The sequence below is a fragment of the Platalea leucorodia genome (assembly GCF_965183815.1).
Source record: "Platalea leucorodia genome assembly, chromosome: 24".
Classification (NCBI taxonomy): Eukaryota; Metazoa; Chordata; class Aves; order Pelecaniformes; family Threskiornithidae; genus Platalea; species Platalea leucorodia.
Genome location: NC_138846.1, coordinates 1,710,208 through 1,727,975, shown reverse-complemented (window position 1 = coordinate 1,727,975; position 17,768 = coordinate 1,710,208). Strand labels below are relative to the sequence as shown.

At 67.0% G+C, this 17,768-nt stretch overlaps 8 protein-coding genes across 8 annotated transcripts; 4 read left to right on the top strand and 4 right to left on the bottom strand.

Moving 5' to 3' along the window:
* Positions 1-141: 141 nt before the first annotated feature.
* LOC309600550 (feather keratin 3-like) lies at positions 142-507 on the bottom strand (the record flags this gene model as incomplete). Its single annotated transcript, XM_082332949.1, has 1 exon — positions 142-507. The coding sequence occupies one exon, from the start codon at positions 505-507 to the stop codon at positions 142-144; it is 366 nt and encodes a 121-aa protein (XP_082189075.1).
* A 1,117-nt stretch (positions 508-1,624) lies between these two features.
* On the top strand, positions 1,625-2,479 carry LOC309600560 (feather keratin 3-like; the record flags this gene model as incomplete). Its single annotated transcript, XM_082332960.1, has 2 exons — positions 1,625-1,690; positions 2,093-2,479. Exon 2 carries the CDS (start codon positions 2,114-2,116, stop codon positions 2,477-2,479), a length of 366 nt encoding a protein of 121 aa, XP_082189086.1. The 5' UTR covers positions 1,625-1,690; positions 2,093-2,113.
* Positions 2,480-4,927: 2,448 nt separating this feature from the next.
* On the bottom strand, positions 4,928-5,293 carry LOC309600565 (feather keratin 3-like; the record flags this gene model as incomplete). Its single annotated transcript, XM_082332965.1, has 1 exon — positions 4,928-5,293. The coding sequence occupies one exon, from the start codon at positions 5,291-5,293 to the stop codon at positions 4,928-4,930; it is 366 nt and encodes a 121-aa protein (XP_082189091.1).
* Positions 5,294-6,410: 1,117 nt separating this feature from the next.
* On the top strand, positions 6,411-7,265 carry LOC309600548 (feather keratin 3-like; the record flags this gene model as incomplete). Its single annotated transcript, XM_082332947.1, has 2 exons — positions 6,411-6,476; positions 6,879-7,265. The coding sequence occupies exon 2, from the start codon at positions 6,900-6,902 to the stop codon at positions 7,263-7,265; it is 366 nt and encodes a 121-aa protein (XP_082189073.1). The 5' UTR covers positions 6,411-6,476; positions 6,879-6,899.
* A 2,426-nt stretch (positions 7,266-9,691) lies between these two features.
* LOC309600540 (feather keratin 3-like) lies at positions 9,692-10,057 on the bottom strand (the record flags this gene model as incomplete). Its single annotated transcript, XM_082332939.1, has 1 exon — positions 9,692-10,057. One exon carries the CDS (start codon positions 10,055-10,057, stop codon positions 9,692-9,694), a length of 366 nt encoding a protein of 121 aa, XP_082189065.1.
* A 1,124-nt stretch (positions 10,058-11,181) lies between these two features.
* LOC309600535 (feather keratin 3-like) lies at positions 11,182-12,036 on the top strand (the record flags this gene model as incomplete). The annotated part of the gene is made up of 2 exons (XM_082332934.1): positions 11,182-11,247; positions 11,650-12,036. The coding sequence occupies exon 2, from the start codon at positions 11,671-11,673 to the stop codon at positions 12,034-12,036; it is 366 nt and encodes a 121-aa protein (XP_082189060.1). The 5' UTR covers positions 11,182-11,247; positions 11,650-11,670.
* Positions 12,037-14,461: 2,425 nt separating this feature from the next.
* Positions 14,462-14,827, bottom strand: LOC309600547 (feather keratin 3-like; the record flags this gene model as incomplete). Its single annotated transcript, XM_082332946.1, has 1 exon — positions 14,462-14,827. One exon carries the CDS (start codon positions 14,825-14,827, stop codon positions 14,462-14,464), a length of 366 nt encoding a protein of 121 aa, XP_082189072.1.
* A 1,124-nt stretch (positions 14,828-15,951) lies between these two features.
* Positions 15,952-16,806, top strand: LOC309600558 (feather keratin 3-like; the record flags this gene model as incomplete). Its single annotated transcript, XM_082332958.1, has 2 exons — positions 15,952-16,017; positions 16,420-16,806. Exon 2 carries the CDS (start codon positions 16,441-16,443, stop codon positions 16,804-16,806), a length of 366 nt encoding a protein of 121 aa, XP_082189084.1. The 5' UTR covers positions 15,952-16,017; positions 16,420-16,440.
* Between the last annotated feature and the right edge of the window lie 962 nt (positions 16,807-17,768).

Below are 17,768 nucleotides of genomic sequence, written 5' to 3'. Positions count from 1 at the left end.
ACAGCGCCAGCTGCCCAGGCGTTGGCTGGGGCTGGGGCTGCTCAGCACTCCTCAGTGCCTCGTGCCCTCCAGCTCAGGCCTGCCTGGGGGGTGGTGGCATTGGCGCTTGGGCTGGGGGCAGTGGCAGGGGCTGGGCTGAGTCTAGCAGGGCCCGCAGGTGTCCCACAGCTTCTTGCTGTAGCGGGGCAAGGCGCAAGGGCTGCAGGCAGGGGAAGCGTAGGGTCTGCCAAAGGTGCAGAGGCCCCCCGAGCCCAGCGTGGCCCCGGCGCCGTAGAGGCCCCCCAGCCCCAGGGAGCCCCCGAAGGCGGGGGCTCCGGAGGAGCCCACCACGGCTTGCTGGGGGAAGGAGCTGAGGATGGGGCCGGGGAAGGTGACGACGACGGGGGGCGGCTGGATGAAGGCCGTGGAGTCGGGGCACTGGCGGGCGCACAGCTCGTTGCAGCTCTCAGCGATGGGCTGGGGGACAGCCACGCTGGTTTTCGGTGGGCACAGGTCGTAGCAAGACATCTTTGCGCGGGATCGGACGGTGCTCTGCAAGAGGGCCGAGATTGCAAGAGAGCAGCTTAGGGGAGCGCCCGAGACGCAGGGGCCACGGCCGGAGCAAGGGGCAAGGGGCAAGGAGGAGAAGCGCTCTCAGACTTACCCTGTTCCCCGAGGAGAAGGCGACCAGAGCAGTGGATGGGAGAGCCTGGCAGAGGCCGAGCTTTTATACTGGCCCCGCCATTGCTCAGCACCACCTGGGCCAATCTGCAGAGGCGGCACTCCCTCCTGCCGACGACAACAGGGCTGTCCGGCTCCTGCCCCTCCCTGACTCAGCATCCCCACGCCACACCAGCACATGCCGCTTCCGAGGCTTTCCTCCCCTTTCTGCTTCGTGGCCTAAGTGGCAGCAGGCATCTCCCTGACGGGGGCTGCGCACGGCAGGAGAGGTGCCTGCTTCTGCAGCTCCTCGTTGCCTGCCTTGTACCCTGCCCTGGGAAGCCATCTCTGTGCTCCTTGCACCGGGCCCCTCGGGGAAGAGCACGAGGGCTCTTTCTCCCCCAGACTTGCAGAGGTCGATGGCCCACGCCTGCAGGCGCCCGGGGGCCGGCTCCCTTGGGCTGGCGAGTGATGCATCGTGCTGAGCAGGCAGTGCCCGAGAGGAGTGCCCTTGATTTGGCATTTCGTAACCTCGCCCCTCTGTAGATAACAGCCACACGGCGCACGTCACGCGGTCCCTGGCGTGCGGGAGGCCTTTGCCAGGCCGCCTTCTTGCCCAGGGATGGGAGCCCGCTCTTCCCTGTGGCTCTGCAGAGAAGGCGTGGGGCCGCCCCGAGACCAAGCCCTTGGGGAAGAGCTATGGCACGCAGGGCGCTTGCAGTCAGCCTTTGTCACGCTGCGTGCCCTCTTACACACACGGAGATAATGAAAAGACAGTGGGCCTAATTTGGCCCATTAGGTGGCAGCTGGCGAGCGTCCGAGCGGGGTAATTGCAGGGGCTGATAGAGCGGGTTGGGGCTGGTGAGGAAACGGCGTCAGCAAAACAGCCCCGTGCCACGCAGGGAGGAGGCAGGGGCTCGGCCGCCACGGGCCACGTGCCCCCAGCGTGGCCAGCTCCTCCCCGCGCTCGCTGGCCAGGCATAAAAGCGCTGCCCTCGGCAAGCGCCGGCATCCGCCGCTCCTGCCTCGCTCTGCTCAGGAAAAGGGTAGGTGGGTGCCTGTGGGCCTGTGCCTCCTGTGGCAGGGCTCGGCGTGGAGCCTCCCTGGCCAGGAGAGCTCTCCTGGCAGCAGGCTTGGACGGCCAGGGCAGGCTGAGCCACGGCGGGAGGAGGAAGGAGCCCCGTGGCCGGGACATGCAGAGCCAGGCCCTGCACAGGCTCTCGCGGAGGGAGGGCTTGCGTGCCCTCTGTGTGCGGAGAGAGGGCAAGGCGAGGGGTGCAGAGAGCAGGGCGCGGAGCGGGGCTGGCTGGGCAAAGGGCAAGCGGTGGGCAGCGCGGGCAAGGCGGTGGCTCTGGCCCCTGCAGCTGCAGGGCAGCTCTGGGAAGAGGGCACTGCTCGCTCGGGGGATCTCCTCCTGGCTCGTGACACCTGGCCTTGGGGCCTTGTGTTTCAGGCTCCGCTCTCTCGCACCAAGATGTCTTGCTACGACCTGTGCCCACCGAAAACCAGCGTGGCTGTCCCCCAGCCCATCGCTGAGAGCTGCAACGAGCTGTGCGCCCGCCAGTGCCCCGACTCCACGGCCTTCATCCAGCCGCCCCCCGTCGTCGTCACCTTCCCCGGCCCCATCCTCAGCTCCTTCCCCCAGCAAGCCGTGGTGGGCTCCTCCGGAGCCCCCGCCTTCGGGGGCTCCCTGGGGCTGGGGGGCCTCTACGGCGCCGGGGCCACGCTGGGCTCGGGGGGCCTCTGCACCTTTGGCAGACCCTACGCTTCCCCTGCCTGCAGCCCTTGCGCCTTGCCCCGCTACAGCAAGAAGCTGTGGGACACCTGCGGGCCCTGCTAGACCCAAAAGCCCCAGAGTCCCTGCGCCACCTCAGCCTTACGCCTCCTCTCCTTTCTCCTCTCCTTCCCCTCTCCCCACGCCGCCTCTCCTCCTCCTCCTCCTCCTCCTCCCTGCTGCCTCTGCCCACGTGCGCGAGACTGCCCTCGGCCCACAGGCCACTTGCTTGTCTCTGCAACGACCACCGCCTGGCAGAAGCCTGAAGGAACGCCTCTCTTGAAGCCCGGGTGCACAGCCTGCCTCTTTCTGCCTCCTGTGTCTTTCTCCAGCGGGTGCTTTCCTGCACTGCAATAAAACAATCGTCCATCCAACACCTGCCTCTCCATTTTTCCTTGCGAGGCCCAGCGTGGGCTGCAGGGCTCCCTCGCCCTGCACGTGGCCCCCGCCAGCTGGGCCAGGACACTCTCTCAGCCCCAGCAGAGCCAGGCTGACGCGCCTTTGCGGAGACCCCACAGCCCTGACAGCTCTCGCCACGCGTGCTCCTGCAGCTGAGCTCCAAGGGCCCTGCCTCAACGCGGGGGGCTCCCCTGCCTGCAGGACTTGCAGCCCGGGGGCGTCTGCAGACCTCCAGCCAAGCCTGGCCATGAGCAGCTCTGCTCCCTGGCCTTGGAGGCAGCCAGGGGCAATGGCTGCCACCGCTCCAGCCACTCCCGCGCCTCCACGGCTCTGCTAAAGGCCCTGTGAGAGACAGGAAAGCCACTTTTCTCTCCCCTTTCCTCTTCTTCTCCCCCTTCCCCTTCTCCTTCTCTATCCTCTCCTTCTCCTCCTTCCCCTTCCCCTTCCCCTTCCCCTTTCCTTTCCTTTTCTTCTTCCCCTTCCCCTGCCCTTTCCTCTTCTTCTTCCCCTTCCCCTTCCCTCTCCCCTTCCAGTTCTCGCCCCCGGCACGCACCAACACACTCGGTGCTCCTCGGCTCTCTGCTGCAGACCCAAAATCACAGAAATTGCAGCCTGAGTCTTGGGGCAGGAGCCTTTGGAGGGCATCTCGTCATGCTGCCGCCTCAAGCAGGCTCCCCCAGAGCCGCCTGCCCAGCCCCGCGTCCAGACGGCTTTTGCACGTCTCCAAGGAAGGAGACTGCACAACCTCCCAGGGCAACCTGTGCCAGTGCTCAGTCACCCTCACACTGAAAAAGTGCTTTGGCATGTTGAGGCGGAGCCTCCTGTCTTCCAGCTGGGGCCCGTTGCCTCTCCTCCTGGCACTGCACACCTCTGAAGAGAGCCTGGCTCCATCTCCTTGACGCCTTCCCTTCAGGCATGTGTGCGCATTGACGAGATCCCCCCCGAGCCTCCTCTGCACCAGGAGGAACAGGCCCGCCTCTCTCGGGCTCTGCCCAGAGGACACATGCTCCCTGTCCCTTCAGCATCTGCGGGCAGCCCTTTGCCGGGCTCTCGCCAGTAGCCCCACGTCTCTCCTGTGCTGGGCAGCCCAGCCCTGGGCACAGCACCGCAGGGCTTGCCTTGCCAGGGCCCAGGGGAGGGCAAGGATCCCCTCCCTCCCCCTGCCGGCCACACTCCTCCGCATGCAGCCCAGGACACCGCTGCCCGCCTTGCCCCCAAGGCACCTTGCCGGCTCATGCTCCCCTTGCTGTCCCCCAGCACCCCCGGGGCCTCTCCTGACAAGCTGCTCTGGGGCAAGAGACGGCCGTTTCCCAGGCGGGGGCTTTAACACTGCCTCTCCTCCAGCCTCCTCTGCGCAGATGCCCGGAGATGCTGCCGTGCTTCTGCGGAGCTGAGGCACCTGGCAGCGCTGGCGCTGTTCCTGGGCTGAGAAGGCCAGGCAGAGGAGCCCTGCCAGCGCCTGTCCTGCTCTCTGCCCTTTCCCCAGCTCCCGCAAGCCCCACCAAAAGGCTCTCTCTCCCCTGCCTGCTGCCTGCCTCCTCCCTCTCCCAACACTGCCCACCCTCGCCTCGCCTGGGCACCTCAGGACCAGCACTTGCCCTCCCACAGCTGACAGGCACCCGCCCCCAGGGGCCTTCCCGACTTGCGACAAGGAGGGAGGGAGACACGACTTGCATGCGGGAAACCTTTATTGTGCCCAGAGGGGCAGGAGAGGCTGTCAGAGAGATGCTGGGCAAGACCCCGAGAGCCTGCTTGCCCCGTGTTGGAGGAGGCAGCGGGATCTTCTCCAGAGCATTGCTTCTCGCTCCCGATGCCCCCCTGCTGTGGTGGCATTGCAGATGCCAAGGCCTTGGCCCTGCAGGCTCGCAGAGCCTTTCGGCTCCGCCGCCTGCCCCCTCCGACAGCTGGCAAGAGAGGGGAGGGGAGGAGAGCAGAGGGCAGGAGAAGAGGGCCGGGAAGCGCCGAGCGTGTTGGAGACCGCCAGCTGCCCAGGCGTTGGCTGGGGCTGGGGCTGCTCAGCACTCCTCAGTGCCTCGTGCCCTCCAGCTCAGGCCTGCCTGGGGGGTGGTGGCATTGGCGCTTGGGCTGGGGGCAGTGGCAGGGGCTGGGCTGAGTCTAGCAGGGCCCGCAGGTGTCCCACAGCTTCTTGCTGTAGCGGGGCAAGGCGCAAGGGCTGCAGGCAGGGGAAGCGTAGGGTCTGCCAAAGGTGCAGAGGCCCCCCGAGCCCAGCGTGGCCCCGGCGCCGTAGAGGCCCCCCAGCCCCAGGGAGCCCCCGAAGGCGGGGGCTCCGGAGGAGCCCACCACGGCTTGCTGGGGGAAGGAGCTGAGGATGGGGCCGGGGAAGGTGACGACGACGGGGGGCGGCTGGATGAAGGCCGTGGAGTCGGGGCACTGGCGGGCGCACAGCTCGTTGCAGCTCTCAGCGATGGGCTGGGGGACAGCCACGCTGGTTTTCGGTGGGCACAGGTCGTAGCAAGACATCTTTGCGCGGGATCGGACGGTGCTCTGCAAGAGGGCCGAGATTGCAAGAGAGCAGCTTAGGGGAGCGCCCGAGACGCAGGGGCCACGGCCGGAGCAAGGGGCAAGGGGCAAGGAGGAGAAGCGCTCTCAGACTTACCCTGTTCCCCGAGGAGAAGGCGACCAGAGCAGTGGATGGGAGAGCCTGGCAGAGGCCGAGCTTTTATACTGGCCCCGCCATTGCTCAGCACCACCTGGGCCAATCTGCAGAGGCGGCACTCCCTCCTGCCGACGACAACAGGGCTGTCCGGCTCCTGCCCCTCCCTGACTCAGCATCCCCACGCCACACCAGCACATGCCGCTTCCGAGGCTTTCCTCCCCTTTCTGCTTCGTGGCCTAAGTGGCAGCAGGCATCTCCCTGACGGGGGCTGCGCACGGCAGGAGAGGTGCCTGCTTCTGCAGCTCCTCGTTGCCTGCCTTGTACCCTGCCCTGGGAAGCCATCTCTGTGCTCCTTGCACCGGGCCCCTCGGGGAAGAGCACGAGGGCTCTTTCTCCCCCAGACTTGCAGAGGTCGATGGCCCACGCCTGCAGGCGCCCGGGGGCCGGCTCCCTTGGGCTGGCGAGTGATGCATCGTGCTGAGCAGGCAGTGCCCGAGAGGAGTGCCCTTGATTTGGCATTTCGTAACCTCGCCCCTCTGTAGATAACAGCCACACGGCGCACGTCACGCGGTCCCTGGCGTGCGGGAGGCCTTTGCCAGGCCGCCTTCTTGCCCAGGGATGGGAGCCCGCTCTTCCCTGTGGCTCTGCAGAGAAGGCGTGGGGCCGCCCCGAGACCAAGCCCTTGGGGAAGAGCTATGGCACGCAGGGCGCTTGCAGTCAGCCTTTGTCACGCTGCGTGCCCTCTTACACACACGGAGATAATGAAAAGACAGTGGGCCTAATTTGGCCCATTAGGTGGCAGCTGGCGAGCGTCCGAGCGGGGTAATTGCAGGGGCTGATAGAGCGGGTTGGGGCTGGTGAGGAAACGGCGTCAGCAAAACAGCCCCGTGCCACGCAGGGAGGAGGCAGGGGCTCGGCCGCCACGGGCCACGTGCCCCCAGCGTGGCCAGCTCCTCCCCGCGCTCGCTGGCCAGGCATAAAAGCGCTGCCCTCGGCAAGCGCCGGCATCCGCCGCTCCTGCCTCGCTCTGCTCAGGAAAAGGGTAGGTGGGTGCCTGTGGGCCTGTGCCTCCTGTGGCAGGGCTCGGCGTGGAGCCTCCCTGGCCAGGAGAGCTCTCCTGGCAGCAGGCTTGGACGGCCAGGGCAGGCTGAGCCACGGCGGGAGGAGGAAGGAGCCCCGTGGCCGGGACGTGCAGAGCCAGGCCCTGCACAGGCTCTCGCGGAGGGAGGGCTTGCGTGCCCTCTGTGTGCGGAGAGAGGGCAAGGCGAGGGGTGCAGAGAGCAGGGCGCGGAGCGGGGCTGGCTGGGCAAAGGGCAAGCGGTGGGCAGCGCGGGCAAGGCGGTGGCTCTGGCCCCTGCAGCTGCAGGGCAGCTGTGGGAAGAGGGCACTGCTCGCTCGGGGGATCTCCTCCTGGCTCGTGACACCTGGCCTTGGGGCCTTGTGTTTCAGGCTCCGCTCTCTCGCACCAAGATGTCTTGCTACGACCTGTGCCCACCGAAAACCAGCGTGGCTGTCCCCCAGCCCATCGCTGAGAGCTGCAACGAGCTGTGCGCCCGCCAGTGCCCCGACTCCACGGCCTTCATCCAGCCGCCCCCCGTCGTCGTCACCTTCCCCGGCCCCATCCTCAGCTCCTTCCCCCAGCAAGCCGTGGTGGGCTCCTCCGGAGCCCCCGCCTTCGGGGGCTCCCTGGGGCTGGGGGGCCTCTACGGCGCCGGGGCCACGCTGGGCTCGGGGGGCCTCTGCACCTTTGGCAGACCCTACGCTTCCCCTGCCTGCAGCCCTTGCGCCTTGCCCCGCTACAGCAAGAAGCTGTGGGACACCTGCGGGCCCTGCTAGACCCAAAAGCCCCAGAGTCCCTGCGCCACCTCAGCCTTACGCCTCCTCTCCTTTCTCCTCTCCTTCCCCTCTCCCCACGCCGCCTCTCCTCCTCCTCCCTGCTGCCTCTGCCCACGTGCGCGAGACTGCCCTCGGCCCACAGGCCACTTGCTTGTCTCTGCAACGACCACCGCCTGGCAGAAGCCTGAAGGAACGCCTCTCTTGAAGCCCGGGATCACAACCTGCCTCTTTCTGCCTCCTGTGTCTTTCTCCAGCGGGTGCTTTCCTGCACTGCAATAAAACAATCGTCCATCCAACACCTGCCTCTCCATTTTTCCTTGCAAGGCCCAGCGTGGGCTGCAGGGCTCCCTCGCCCTGCACGTGGCCCCCGCCAGCTGGGCCAGGACACTCTCTCAGCCCCAGCAGAGCCAGGCTGACGCGCCTTTGCGGAGACCCCACAGCCCTGACAGCTCTCGCCACGCGTGCTCCTGCAGCTGAGCTCCAAGGGCCCTGCCTCAACGCGGGGGGCTCCCCTGCCTGCAGGACTTGCAGCCCGGGGGCGTCTGCAGACCTCCAGCCAAGCCTGGCCATGAGCAGCTCTGCTCCCTGGCCTTGGAGGCAGCCAGGGGCAATGGCTGCCACCGCTCCAGCCACTCTCGTGCCTCCACAGCTCTGCTAAAGGCCCTGTGAGAGACAGGAAAGCCACTTTTCTCTCCCCTTTCCTCTTCTTCTCCCCCTTCCCCTTCTCCTTCTCTATCCTCTCCTTCTCCTCCTTCCCCTTCCCCTTCCCCTGCCCTTTTCTTCTTCCCCTTCCCCTGCCCTTTCCTCTTCTTCTTCCCCGTCCCCTTCCCTCTCCCCTTCCAGTTCTCGCCCCCGGCACGCACCAACACACTCGGTGCTCCTCGGCTCTCTGCTGCAGACCCAAAATCACAGAAATTGCAGCCTGAGTCTTGGGGCAGGAGCCTTTGGAGGGCATCTCGTCATGCTGCCGCCTCAAGCAGGCTCCCCCAGAGCCGCCTGCCCAGCCCCGCGTCCAGACGGCTTTTGCACGTCTCCAAGGAAGGAGACTGCACAACCTCCCAGGGCAACCTGTGCCAGTGCTCAGTCACCCTCACACTGAAAAAGTGCTTTGGCATGTTGAGGCGGAGCCTCCTGTCTTCCAGCTGGGGCCCGTTGCCTCTCCTCCTGGCACTGCACACCTCTGAAGAGAGCCTGGCTCCATCTCCTTGACGCCTTCCCTTCAGGCATGTGTGCGCATTGACGAGATCCCCCCCTGAGCCTCCTCTGCACCAGGAGGAACAGGCCCGCCTCTCTCGGGCTCTGCCCAGAGGACACATGCTCCCTGTCCCTTCAGCGTCTGCGGGCAGCCCTTTGCCGGGCTCTCGCCAGTAGCCCCACGTCTCTCCTGTGCTGGGCAGCCCAGCCCTGGGCACAGCACCGCAGGGCTTGCCTTGCCAGGGCCCAGGGGAGGGCAAGGATCCCCTCCCTCCCCCTGCCGGCCACACTCCTCCGCATGCAGCCCAGGACACCGCTGCCCGCCTTGCCCCCAAGGCACCTTGCCGGCTCATGCTCCCCTTGCTGTCCCCCAGCACCCCCGGGGCCTCTCCTGACAAGCTGCTCTGGGGCAAGAGACGGCCGTTTCCCAGGCGGGGGCTTTAACACTGCCTCTCCTCCAGCCTCCTCTGCGCGGATGCCCGGAGATGCTGCCGTGCTTCTGCGGAGCTGAGGCACCTGGCAGCGCTGGCGCTGTTCCCGGGCTGAGAAGGCCAGGCAGAGGAGCCCTGCCAGCGCCTGTCCTGCTCTCTGCCCTTTCCCCAGCTCCCGCAAGCCCCACCAAAAGGCTCTCTCTCCCCTGCCTGCTGCCTGCCTCCTCCCTCTCCCAACACTGCCCACCCTCACCTCGCCTGGGCACCTCAGGACCAGCACTTGCCCTCCCACAGCTGACAGGCACCCGCCCCCAGGGGCCTTCCCGACTTGCGACAAGGAGGGAGGGAGACACGACTTGCATGCGGGAAACCTTTATTGTGCCCAGAGGGGCAGGAGAGGCTGTCAGAGAGATGCTGGGCAAGACCCCGAGAGCCTGCTTGCCCCGTGTTGGAGGAGGCAGCGGGATCTTCTCCAGAGCATTGCTTCTCGCTCCCGATGCCCCCCTGCTGTGGTGGCATTGCAGATGCCAAGGCCTTGGCCCTGCAGGCTCGCAGAGCCTTTCGGCTCCGCCGCCTGCCCCCTCCGACAGCTGGCAAGAGAGGGGAGGGGAGGAGAGCAGAGGGCAGGAGAAGAGGGCCGGGAAGCGCCGAGCGTGTTGGACAGCGCCAGCTGCCCAGGCGTTGGCTGGGGCTGGGGCTGCTCAGCACTCCTCAGTGCCTCGTGCCCTCCAGCTCAGGCCTGCCTGGGGGGTGGTGGCATTGGCGCTTGGGCTGGGGGCAGTGGCAGGGGCTGGGCTGAGTCTAGCAGGGCCCGCAGGTGTCCCACAGCTTCTTGCTGTAGCGGGGCAAGGCGCAAGGGCTGCAGGCAGGGGAAGCGTAGGGTCTGCCAAAGGTGCAGAGGCCCCCCGAGCCCAGCGTGGCCCCGGCGCCGTAGAGGCCCCCCAGCCCCAGGGAGCCCCCGAAGGCGGGGGCTCCGGAGGAGCCCACCACGGCTTGCTGGGGGAAGGAGCTGAGGATGGGGCCGGGGAAGGTGACGACGACGGGGGGCGGCTGGATGAAGGCCGTGGAGTCGGGGCACTGGCGGGCGCACAGCTCGTTGCAGCTCTCAGCGATGGGCTGGGGGACAGCCACGCTGGTTTTCGGTGGGCACAGGTCGTAGCAAGACATCTTTGCGCGGGATCGGACGGTGCTCTGCAAGAGGGCCGAGATTGCAAGAGAGCAGCTTAGGGGAGCGCCCGAGACGCAGGGGCCACGGCCGGAGCAAGGGGCAAGGGGCAAGGGGCAAGGAGGAGAAGCGCTCGCAGACTTACCCTGTTCCCCGAGGAGAAGGCGACCAGAGCAGTGGATGGGAGAGCCTGGCAGAGGCCGAGCTTTTATACTGGCCCCACCATTGCTCAGCACCACCTGGGCCAATCTGCAGAGGTGGCACTCCCTCCTGCCGACGACAACAGGGCTGTCCGGCTCCTGCCCCTCCCTGACTCAGCATCCCCACGCCACACCAGCACATGCCGCTTCCGAGGCTTTCCTCCCCTTTCTGCTTCGTGGCCTAAGTGGCAGCAGGCATCTCCCTGACGGGGGCTGCGCACGGCAGGAGAGGTGCCTGCTTCTGCAGCTCCTCGCTGCCTGCCTTGTACCCTGCCCTGGGAAGCCATCTCTGTGCTCCTTGCACCGGGCCCCTCGGGGAAGAGCACGAGGGCTCTTTCTCCCCCAGACTTGCAGAGGTCGATGGCCCACGCCTGCAGGCGCCCGGGGGCCGGCTCCCTTGGGCTGGCGAGTGATGCATCGTGCTGAGCAGGCAGTGCCCGAGAGGAGTGCCCTTGATTTGGCATTTCGTAACCTCGCCCCTCTGTAGATAACAGCCACACGGCGCACGTCACGCGGTCCCTGGCGTGCGGGAGGCCTTTGCCAGGCCGCCTTCTTGCCCAGGGATGGGAGCCCGCTCTTCCCTGTGGCTCTGCAGAGAAGGCGTGGGGCCGCCCCGAGACCAAGCCCTTGGGGAAGAGCTATGGCACGCAGGGCGCTTGCAGTCAGCCTTTGTCACGCTGCGTGCCCTCTTACACACACGGAGATAATGAAAAGACAGTGGGCCTAATTTGGCCCATTAGGTGGCAGCTGGCGAGCGTCCGAGCGGGGTAATTGCAGGGGCTGATAGAGCGGGTTGGGGCTGGTGAGGAAACGGCGTCAGCAAAACAGCCCCGTGCCACGCAGGGAGGAGGCAGGGGCTCGGCCGCCACGGGCCACGTGCCCCCAGCGTGGCCAGCTCCTCCCCGCGCTCGCTGGCCAGGCATAAAAGCGCTGCCCTCGGCAAGCGCCGGCATCCGCCGCTCCTGCCTCGCTCTGCTCAGGAAAAGGGTAGGTGGGTGCCTGTGGGCCTGTGCCTCCTGTGGCAGGGCTCGGCGTGGAGCCTCCCTGGCCAGGAGAGCTCTCCTGGCAGCAGGCTTGGACGGCCAGGGCAGGCTGAGCCACGGCGGGAGGAGGAAGGAGCCCCGTGGCCGGGACGTGCAGAGCCAGGCCCTGCACAGGCTCTCGCGGAGGGAGGGCTTGCGTGCCCTCTGTGTGCGGAGAGAGGGCAAGGCGAGGGGTGCAGAGAGCAGGGCGCGGAGCGGGGCTGGCTGGGCAAAGGGCAAGCGGTGGGCAGCGCGGGCAAGGCGGTGGCTCTGGCCCCTGCAGCTGCAGGGCAGCTGTGGGAAGAGGGCACTGCTCGCTCGGGGGATCTCCTCCTGGCTCGTGACACCTGGCCTTGGGGCCTTGTGTTTCAGGCTCCGCTCTCTCGCACCAAGATGTCTTGCTACGACCTGTGCCCACCGAAAACCAGCGTGGCTGTCCCCCAGCCCATCGCTGAGAGCTGCAACGAGCTGTGCGCCCGCCAGTGCCCCGACTCCACGGCCTTCATCCAGCCGCCCCCCGTCGTCGTCACCTTCCCCGGCCCCATCCTCAGCTCCTTCCCCCAGCAAGCCGTGGTGGGCTCCTCCGGAGCCCCCGCCTTCGGGGGCTCCCTGGGGCTGGGGGGCCTCTACGGCGCCGGGGCCACGCTGGGCTCGGGGGGCCTCTGCACCTTTGGCAGACCCTACGCTTCCCCTGCCTGCAGCCCTTGCGCCTTGCCCCGCTACAGCAAGAAGCTGTGGGACACCTGCGGGCCCTGCTAGACCCAAAAGCCCCAGAGTCCCTGCGCCACCTCAGCCTTACGCCTCCTCTCCTTTCTCCTCTCCTTCCCCTCTCCCCACGCCGCCTCTCCTCCTCCTCCCTGCTGCCAATGCCCACGTGCGCGAGACTGCCCTCGGCCCACAGGCCACTTGCTTGTCTCTGCAACGACCACCGCCTGGCAGAAGCCTGAAGGAACGCCTCTCTTGAAGCCCGGGTGCACAGCCTGCCTCTTTCTGCCTCCTGTGTCTTTCTCCAGCGGGTGCTTTCCTGCACTGCAATAAAACAATCGTCCATCCAACACCTGCCTCTCCATTTTTCCTTGCGAGGCCCAGCGTGGGCTGCAGGGCTCCCTCGCCCTGCACGTGGCCCCCGCCAGCTGGGCCAGGACACTCTCTCAGCCCCAGCAGAGCCAGGCTGACGCGCCTTTGCGGAGACCCCACAGCCCTGACAGCTCTCGCCACGCGTGCTCCTGCAGCTGAGCTCCAAGGGCCCTGCCTCAACGCGGGGGGCTCCCCTGCCTGCAGGACTTGCAGCCCGGGGGCGTCTGCAGACCTCCAGCCAAGCCTGGCCATGAGCAGCTCTGCTCCCTGGCCTTGGAGGCAGCCAGGGGCAATGGCTGCCACCGCTCCAGCCACTCTCGTGCCTCCACGGCTCTGCTAAAGGCCCTGTGAGAGACAGGAAAGCCACTTTTCTCTCCCCTTTCCTCTTCTTCTCCCCCTTCCCCTTCTCCTTCTCTATCCTCTCCTTCTCCTCCTTCCCCTTCCCCTTCCCCTGCCCTTTTCTTCTTCCCCTTCCCCTGCCCTTTCCTCTTCTTCTTCCCCGTCCCCTTCCCTCTCCCCTTCCAGTTCTCGCCCCCGGCACGCACCAACACACTCGGTGCTCCTCGGCTCTCTGCTGCAGACCCAAAATCACAGAAATTGCAGCCTGAGTCTTGGGGCAGGAGCCTTTGGAGGGCATCTCGTCATGCTGCCGCCTCAAGCAGGCTCCCCCAGAGCCGCCTGCCCAGCCCCGCGTCCAGACGGCTTTTGCACGTCTCCAAGGAAGGAGACTGCACAACCTCCCAGGGCAACCTGTGCCAGTGCTCAGTCACCCTCACACTGAAAAAGTGCTTTGGCATGTTGAGGCGGAGCCTCCTGTCTTCCAGCTGGGGCCCGTTGCCTCTCCTCCTGGCACTGCACACCTCTGAAGAGAGCCTGGCTCCATCTCCTTGACGCCTTCCCTTCAGGCATGTGTGCGCATTGACGAGATCCCCCCCGAGCCTCCTCTGCACCAGGAGGAACAGGCCCGCCTCTCTCGGGCTCTGCCCAGAGGACACATGCTCCCTGTCCCTTCAGCGTCTGCGGGCAGCCCTTTGCCGGGCTCTCGCCAGTAGCCCCACGTCTCTCCTGTGCTGGGCAGCCCAGCCCTGGGCACAGCACCGCAGGGCTTGCCTTGCCAGGGCCCAGGGGAGGGCAAGGATCCCCTCCCTCCCCCTGCCGGCCACACTCCTCCGCATGCAGCCCAGGACACCGCTGCCCGCCTTGCCCCCAAGGCACCTTGCCGGCTCATGCTCCCCTTGCTGTCCCCCAGCACCCCCGGGGCCTCTCCTGACAAGCTGCTCTGGGGCAAGAGACGGCCGTTTCCCAGGCGGGGGCTTTAACACTGCCTCTCCTCCAGCCTCCTCTGCGCGGATGCCCGGAGATGCTGCCGTGCTTCTGCGGAGCTGAGGCACCTGGCAGCGCTGGCGCTGTTCCCGGGCTGAGAAGGCCAGGCAGAGGAGCCCTGCCAGCGCCTGTCCTGCTCTCTGCCCTTTCCCCAGCTCCCGCAAGCCCCACCAAAAGGCTCTCTCTCCCCTGCCTGCTGCCTGCCTCCTCCCTCTCCCAACACTGCCCACCCTCACCTCGCCTGGGCACCTCAGGACCAGCACTTGCCCTCCCACAGCTGACAGGCACCCGCCCCCAGGGGCCTTCCCGACTTGCGACAAGGAGGGAGGGAGACACGACTTGCATGCGGGAAACCTTTATTGTGCCCAGAGGGGCAGGAGAGGCTGTCAGAGAGATGCTGGGCAAGACCCCGAGAGCCTGCTTGCCCCGTGTTGGAGGAGGCAGCGGGATCTTCTCCAGAGCATTGCTTCTCGCTCCCGATGCCCCCCTGCTGTGGTGGCATTGCAGATGCCAAGGCCTTGGCCCTGCAGGCTCGCAGAGCCTTTCGGCTCCGCCGCCTGCCCCCTCCGACAGCTGGCAAGAGAGGGGAGGGGAGGAGAGCAGAGGGCAGGAGAAGAGGGCCGGGAAGCGCCGAGCGTGTTGGACAGCGCCAGCTGCCCAGGCGTTGGCTGGGGCTGGGGCTGCTCAGCACTCCTCAGTGCCTCGTGCCCTCCAGCTCAGGCCTGCCTGGGGGGTGGTGGCATTGGCGCTTGGGCTGGGGGCAGTGGCAGGGGCTGGGCTGAGTCTAGCAGGGCCCGCAGGTGTCCCACAGCTTCTTGCTGTAGCGGGGCAAGGCGCAAGGGCTGCAGGCAGGGGAAGCGTAGGGTCTGCCAAAGGTGCAGAGGCCCCCCGAGCCCAGCGTGGCCCCGGCGCCGTAGAGGCCCCCCAGCCCCAGGGAGCCCCCGAAGGCGGGGGCTCCGGAGGAGCCCACCACGGCTTGCTGGGGGAAGGAGCTGAGGATGGGGCCGGGGAAGGTGACGACGACGGGGGGCGGCTGGATGAAGGCCGTGGAGTCGGGGCACTGGCGGGCGCACAGCTCGTTGCAGCTCTCAGCGATGGGCTGGGGGACAGCCACGCTGGTTTTCGGTGGGCACAGGTCGTAGCAAGACATCTTTGCGCGGGATCGGACGGTGCTCTGCAAGAGGGCCGAGATTGCAAGAGAGCAGCTTAGGGGAGCGCCCGAGACGCAGGGGCCACGGCCGGAGCAAGGGGCAAGGGGCAAGGGGCAAGGAGGAGAAGCGCTCGCAGACTTACCCTGTTCCCCGAGGAGAAGGCGACCAGAGCAGTGGATGGGAGAGCCTGGCAGAGGCCGAGCTTTTATACTGGCCCCACCATTGCTCAGCACCACCTGGGCCAATCTGCAGAGGTGGCACTCCCTCCTGCCGACGACAACAGGGCTGTCCGGCTCCTGCCCCTCCCTGACTCAGCATCCCCACGCCACACCAGCACATGCCGCTTCCGAGGCTTTCCTCCCCTTTCTGCTTCGTGGCCTAAGTGGCAGCAGGCATCTCCCTGACGGGGGCTGCGCACGGCAGGAGAGGTGCCTGCTTCTGCAGCTCCTCGCTGCCTGCCTTGTACCCTGCCCTGGGAAGCCATCTCTGTGCTCCTTGCACCGGGCCCCTCGGGGAAGAGCACGAGGGCTCTTTCTCCCCCAGACTTGCAGAGGTCGATGGCCCACGCCTGCAGGCGCCCGGGGGCCGGCTCCCTTGGGCTGGCGAGTGATGCATCGTGCTGAGCAGGCAGTGCCCGAGAGGAGTGCCCTTGATTTGGCATTTCGTAACCTCGCCCCTCTGTAGATAACAGCCACACGGCGCACGTCACGCGGTCCCTGGCGTGCGGGAGGCCTTTGCCAGGCCGCCTTCTTGCCCAGGGATGGGAGCCCGCTCTTCCCTGTGGCTCTGCAGAGAAGGCGTGGGGCCGCCCCGAGACCAAGCCCTTGGGGAAGAGCTATGGCACGCAGGGCGCTTGCAGTCAGCCTTTGTCACGCTGCGTGCCCTCTTACACACACGGAGATAATGAAAAGACAGTGGGCCTAATTTGGCCCATTAGGTGGCAGCTGGCGAGCGTCCGAGCGGGGTAATTGCAGGGGCTGATAGAGCGGGTTGGGGCTGGTGAGGAAACGGCGTCAGCAAAACAGCCCCGTGCCACGCAGGGAGGAGGCAGGGGCTCGGCCGCCACGGGCCACGTGCCCCCAGCGTGGCCAGCTCCTCCCCGCGCTCGCTGGCCAGGCATAAAAGCGCTGCCCTCGGCAAGCGCCGGCATCCGCCGCTCCTGCCTCGCTCTGCTCAGGAAAAGGGTAGGTGGGTGCCTGTGGGCCTGTGCCTCCTGTGGCAGGGCTCGGCGTGGAGCCTCCCTGGCCAGGAGAGCTCTCCTGGCAGCAGGCTTGGACGGCCAGGGCAGGCTGAGCCACGGCGGGAGGAGGAAGGAGCCCCGTGGCCGGGACGTGCAGAGCCAGGCCCTGCACAGGCTCTCGCGGAGGGAGGGCTTGCGTGCCCTCTGTGTGCGGAGAGAGGGCAAGGCGAGGGGTGCAGAGAGCAGGGCGCGGAGCGGGGCTGGCTGGGCAAAGGGCAAGCGGTGGGCAGCGCGGGCAAGGCGGTGGCTCTGGCCCCTGCAGCTGCAGGGCAGCTGTGGGAAGAGGGCACTGCTCGCTCGGGGGATCTCCTCCTGGCTCGTGACACCTGGCCTTGGGGCCTTGTGTTTCAGGCTCCGCTCTCTCGCACCAAGATGTCTTGCTACGACCTGTGCCCACCGAAAACCAGCGTGGCTGTCCCCCAGCCCATCGCTGAGAGCTGCAACGAGCTGTGCGCCCGCCAGTGCCCCGACTCCACGGCCTTCATCCAGCCGCCCCCCGTCGTCGTCACCTTCCCCGGCCCCATCCTCAGCTCCTTCCCCCAGCAAGCCGTGGTGGGCTCCTCCGGAGCCCCCGCCTTCGGGGGCTCCCTGGGGCTGGGGGGCCTCTACGGCGCCGGGGCCACGCTGGGCTCGGGGGGCCTCTGCACCTTTGGCAGACCCTACGCTTCCCCTGCCTGCAGCCCTTGCGCCTTGCCCCGCTACAGCAAGAAGCTGTGGGACACCTGCGGGCCCTGCTAGACCCAAAAGCCCCAGAGTCCCTGCGCCACCTCAGCCTTACGCCTCCTCTCCTTTCTCCTCTCCTTCCCCTCTCCCCACGCCGCCTCTCCTCCTCCTCCCTGCTGCCAATGCCCACGTGCGCGAGACTGCCCTCGGCCCACAGGCCACTTGCTTGTCTCTGCAACGACCACCGCCTGGCAGAAGCCTGAAGGAACGCCTCTCTTGAAGCCCGGGTGCACAGCCTGCCTCTTTCTGCCTCCTGTGTCTTTCTCCAGCGGGTGCTTTCCTGCACTGCAATAAAACAATCGTCCATCCAACACCTGCCTCTCCATTTTTCCTTGCGAGGCCCAGCGTGGGCTGCAGGGCTCCCTCGCCCTGCACGTGGCCCCCGCCAGCTGGGCCAGGACACTCTCTCAGCCCCAGCAGAGCCAGGCTGACGCGCCTTTGCGGAGACCCCACAGCCCTGACAGCTCTCGCCACGCGTGCTCCTGCAGCTGAGCTCCAAGGGCCCTGCCTCAACGCGGGGGGCTCCCCTGCCTGCAGGACTTGCAGCCCGGGGGCGTCTGCAGACCTCCAGCCAAGCCTGGCCATGAGCAGCTCTGCTCCCTGGCCTTGGAGGCAGCCAGGGGCAATGGCTGCCACCGCTCCAGCCACTCCCGCGCCTCCACGGCTCTGCTAAAGGCCCTGTGAGAGACAGGAAAGCCACTTTTCTCTCCCCTTTCCTCTTCTTCTCCCCCTTCCCCTTCTCCTTCTCTATCCTCTCCTTCTCCTCCTTCCCCTTCCCCTTCCCCTTCCCCTTTCCTTTCCTTTTCTTCTTCCCCTTCCCCTGCCCTTTCCTCTTCTTCTTCCCCTTCCCCTTCCCTCTCCCCTTCCAGTTCTCGCCCCCGGCACGCACCAACACACTCGGTGCTCCTCGGCTCTCTGCTGCAGACCCAAAATCACAGAAATTGCAGCCTGAGTCTTGGGGCAGGAGCCTTTGGAGG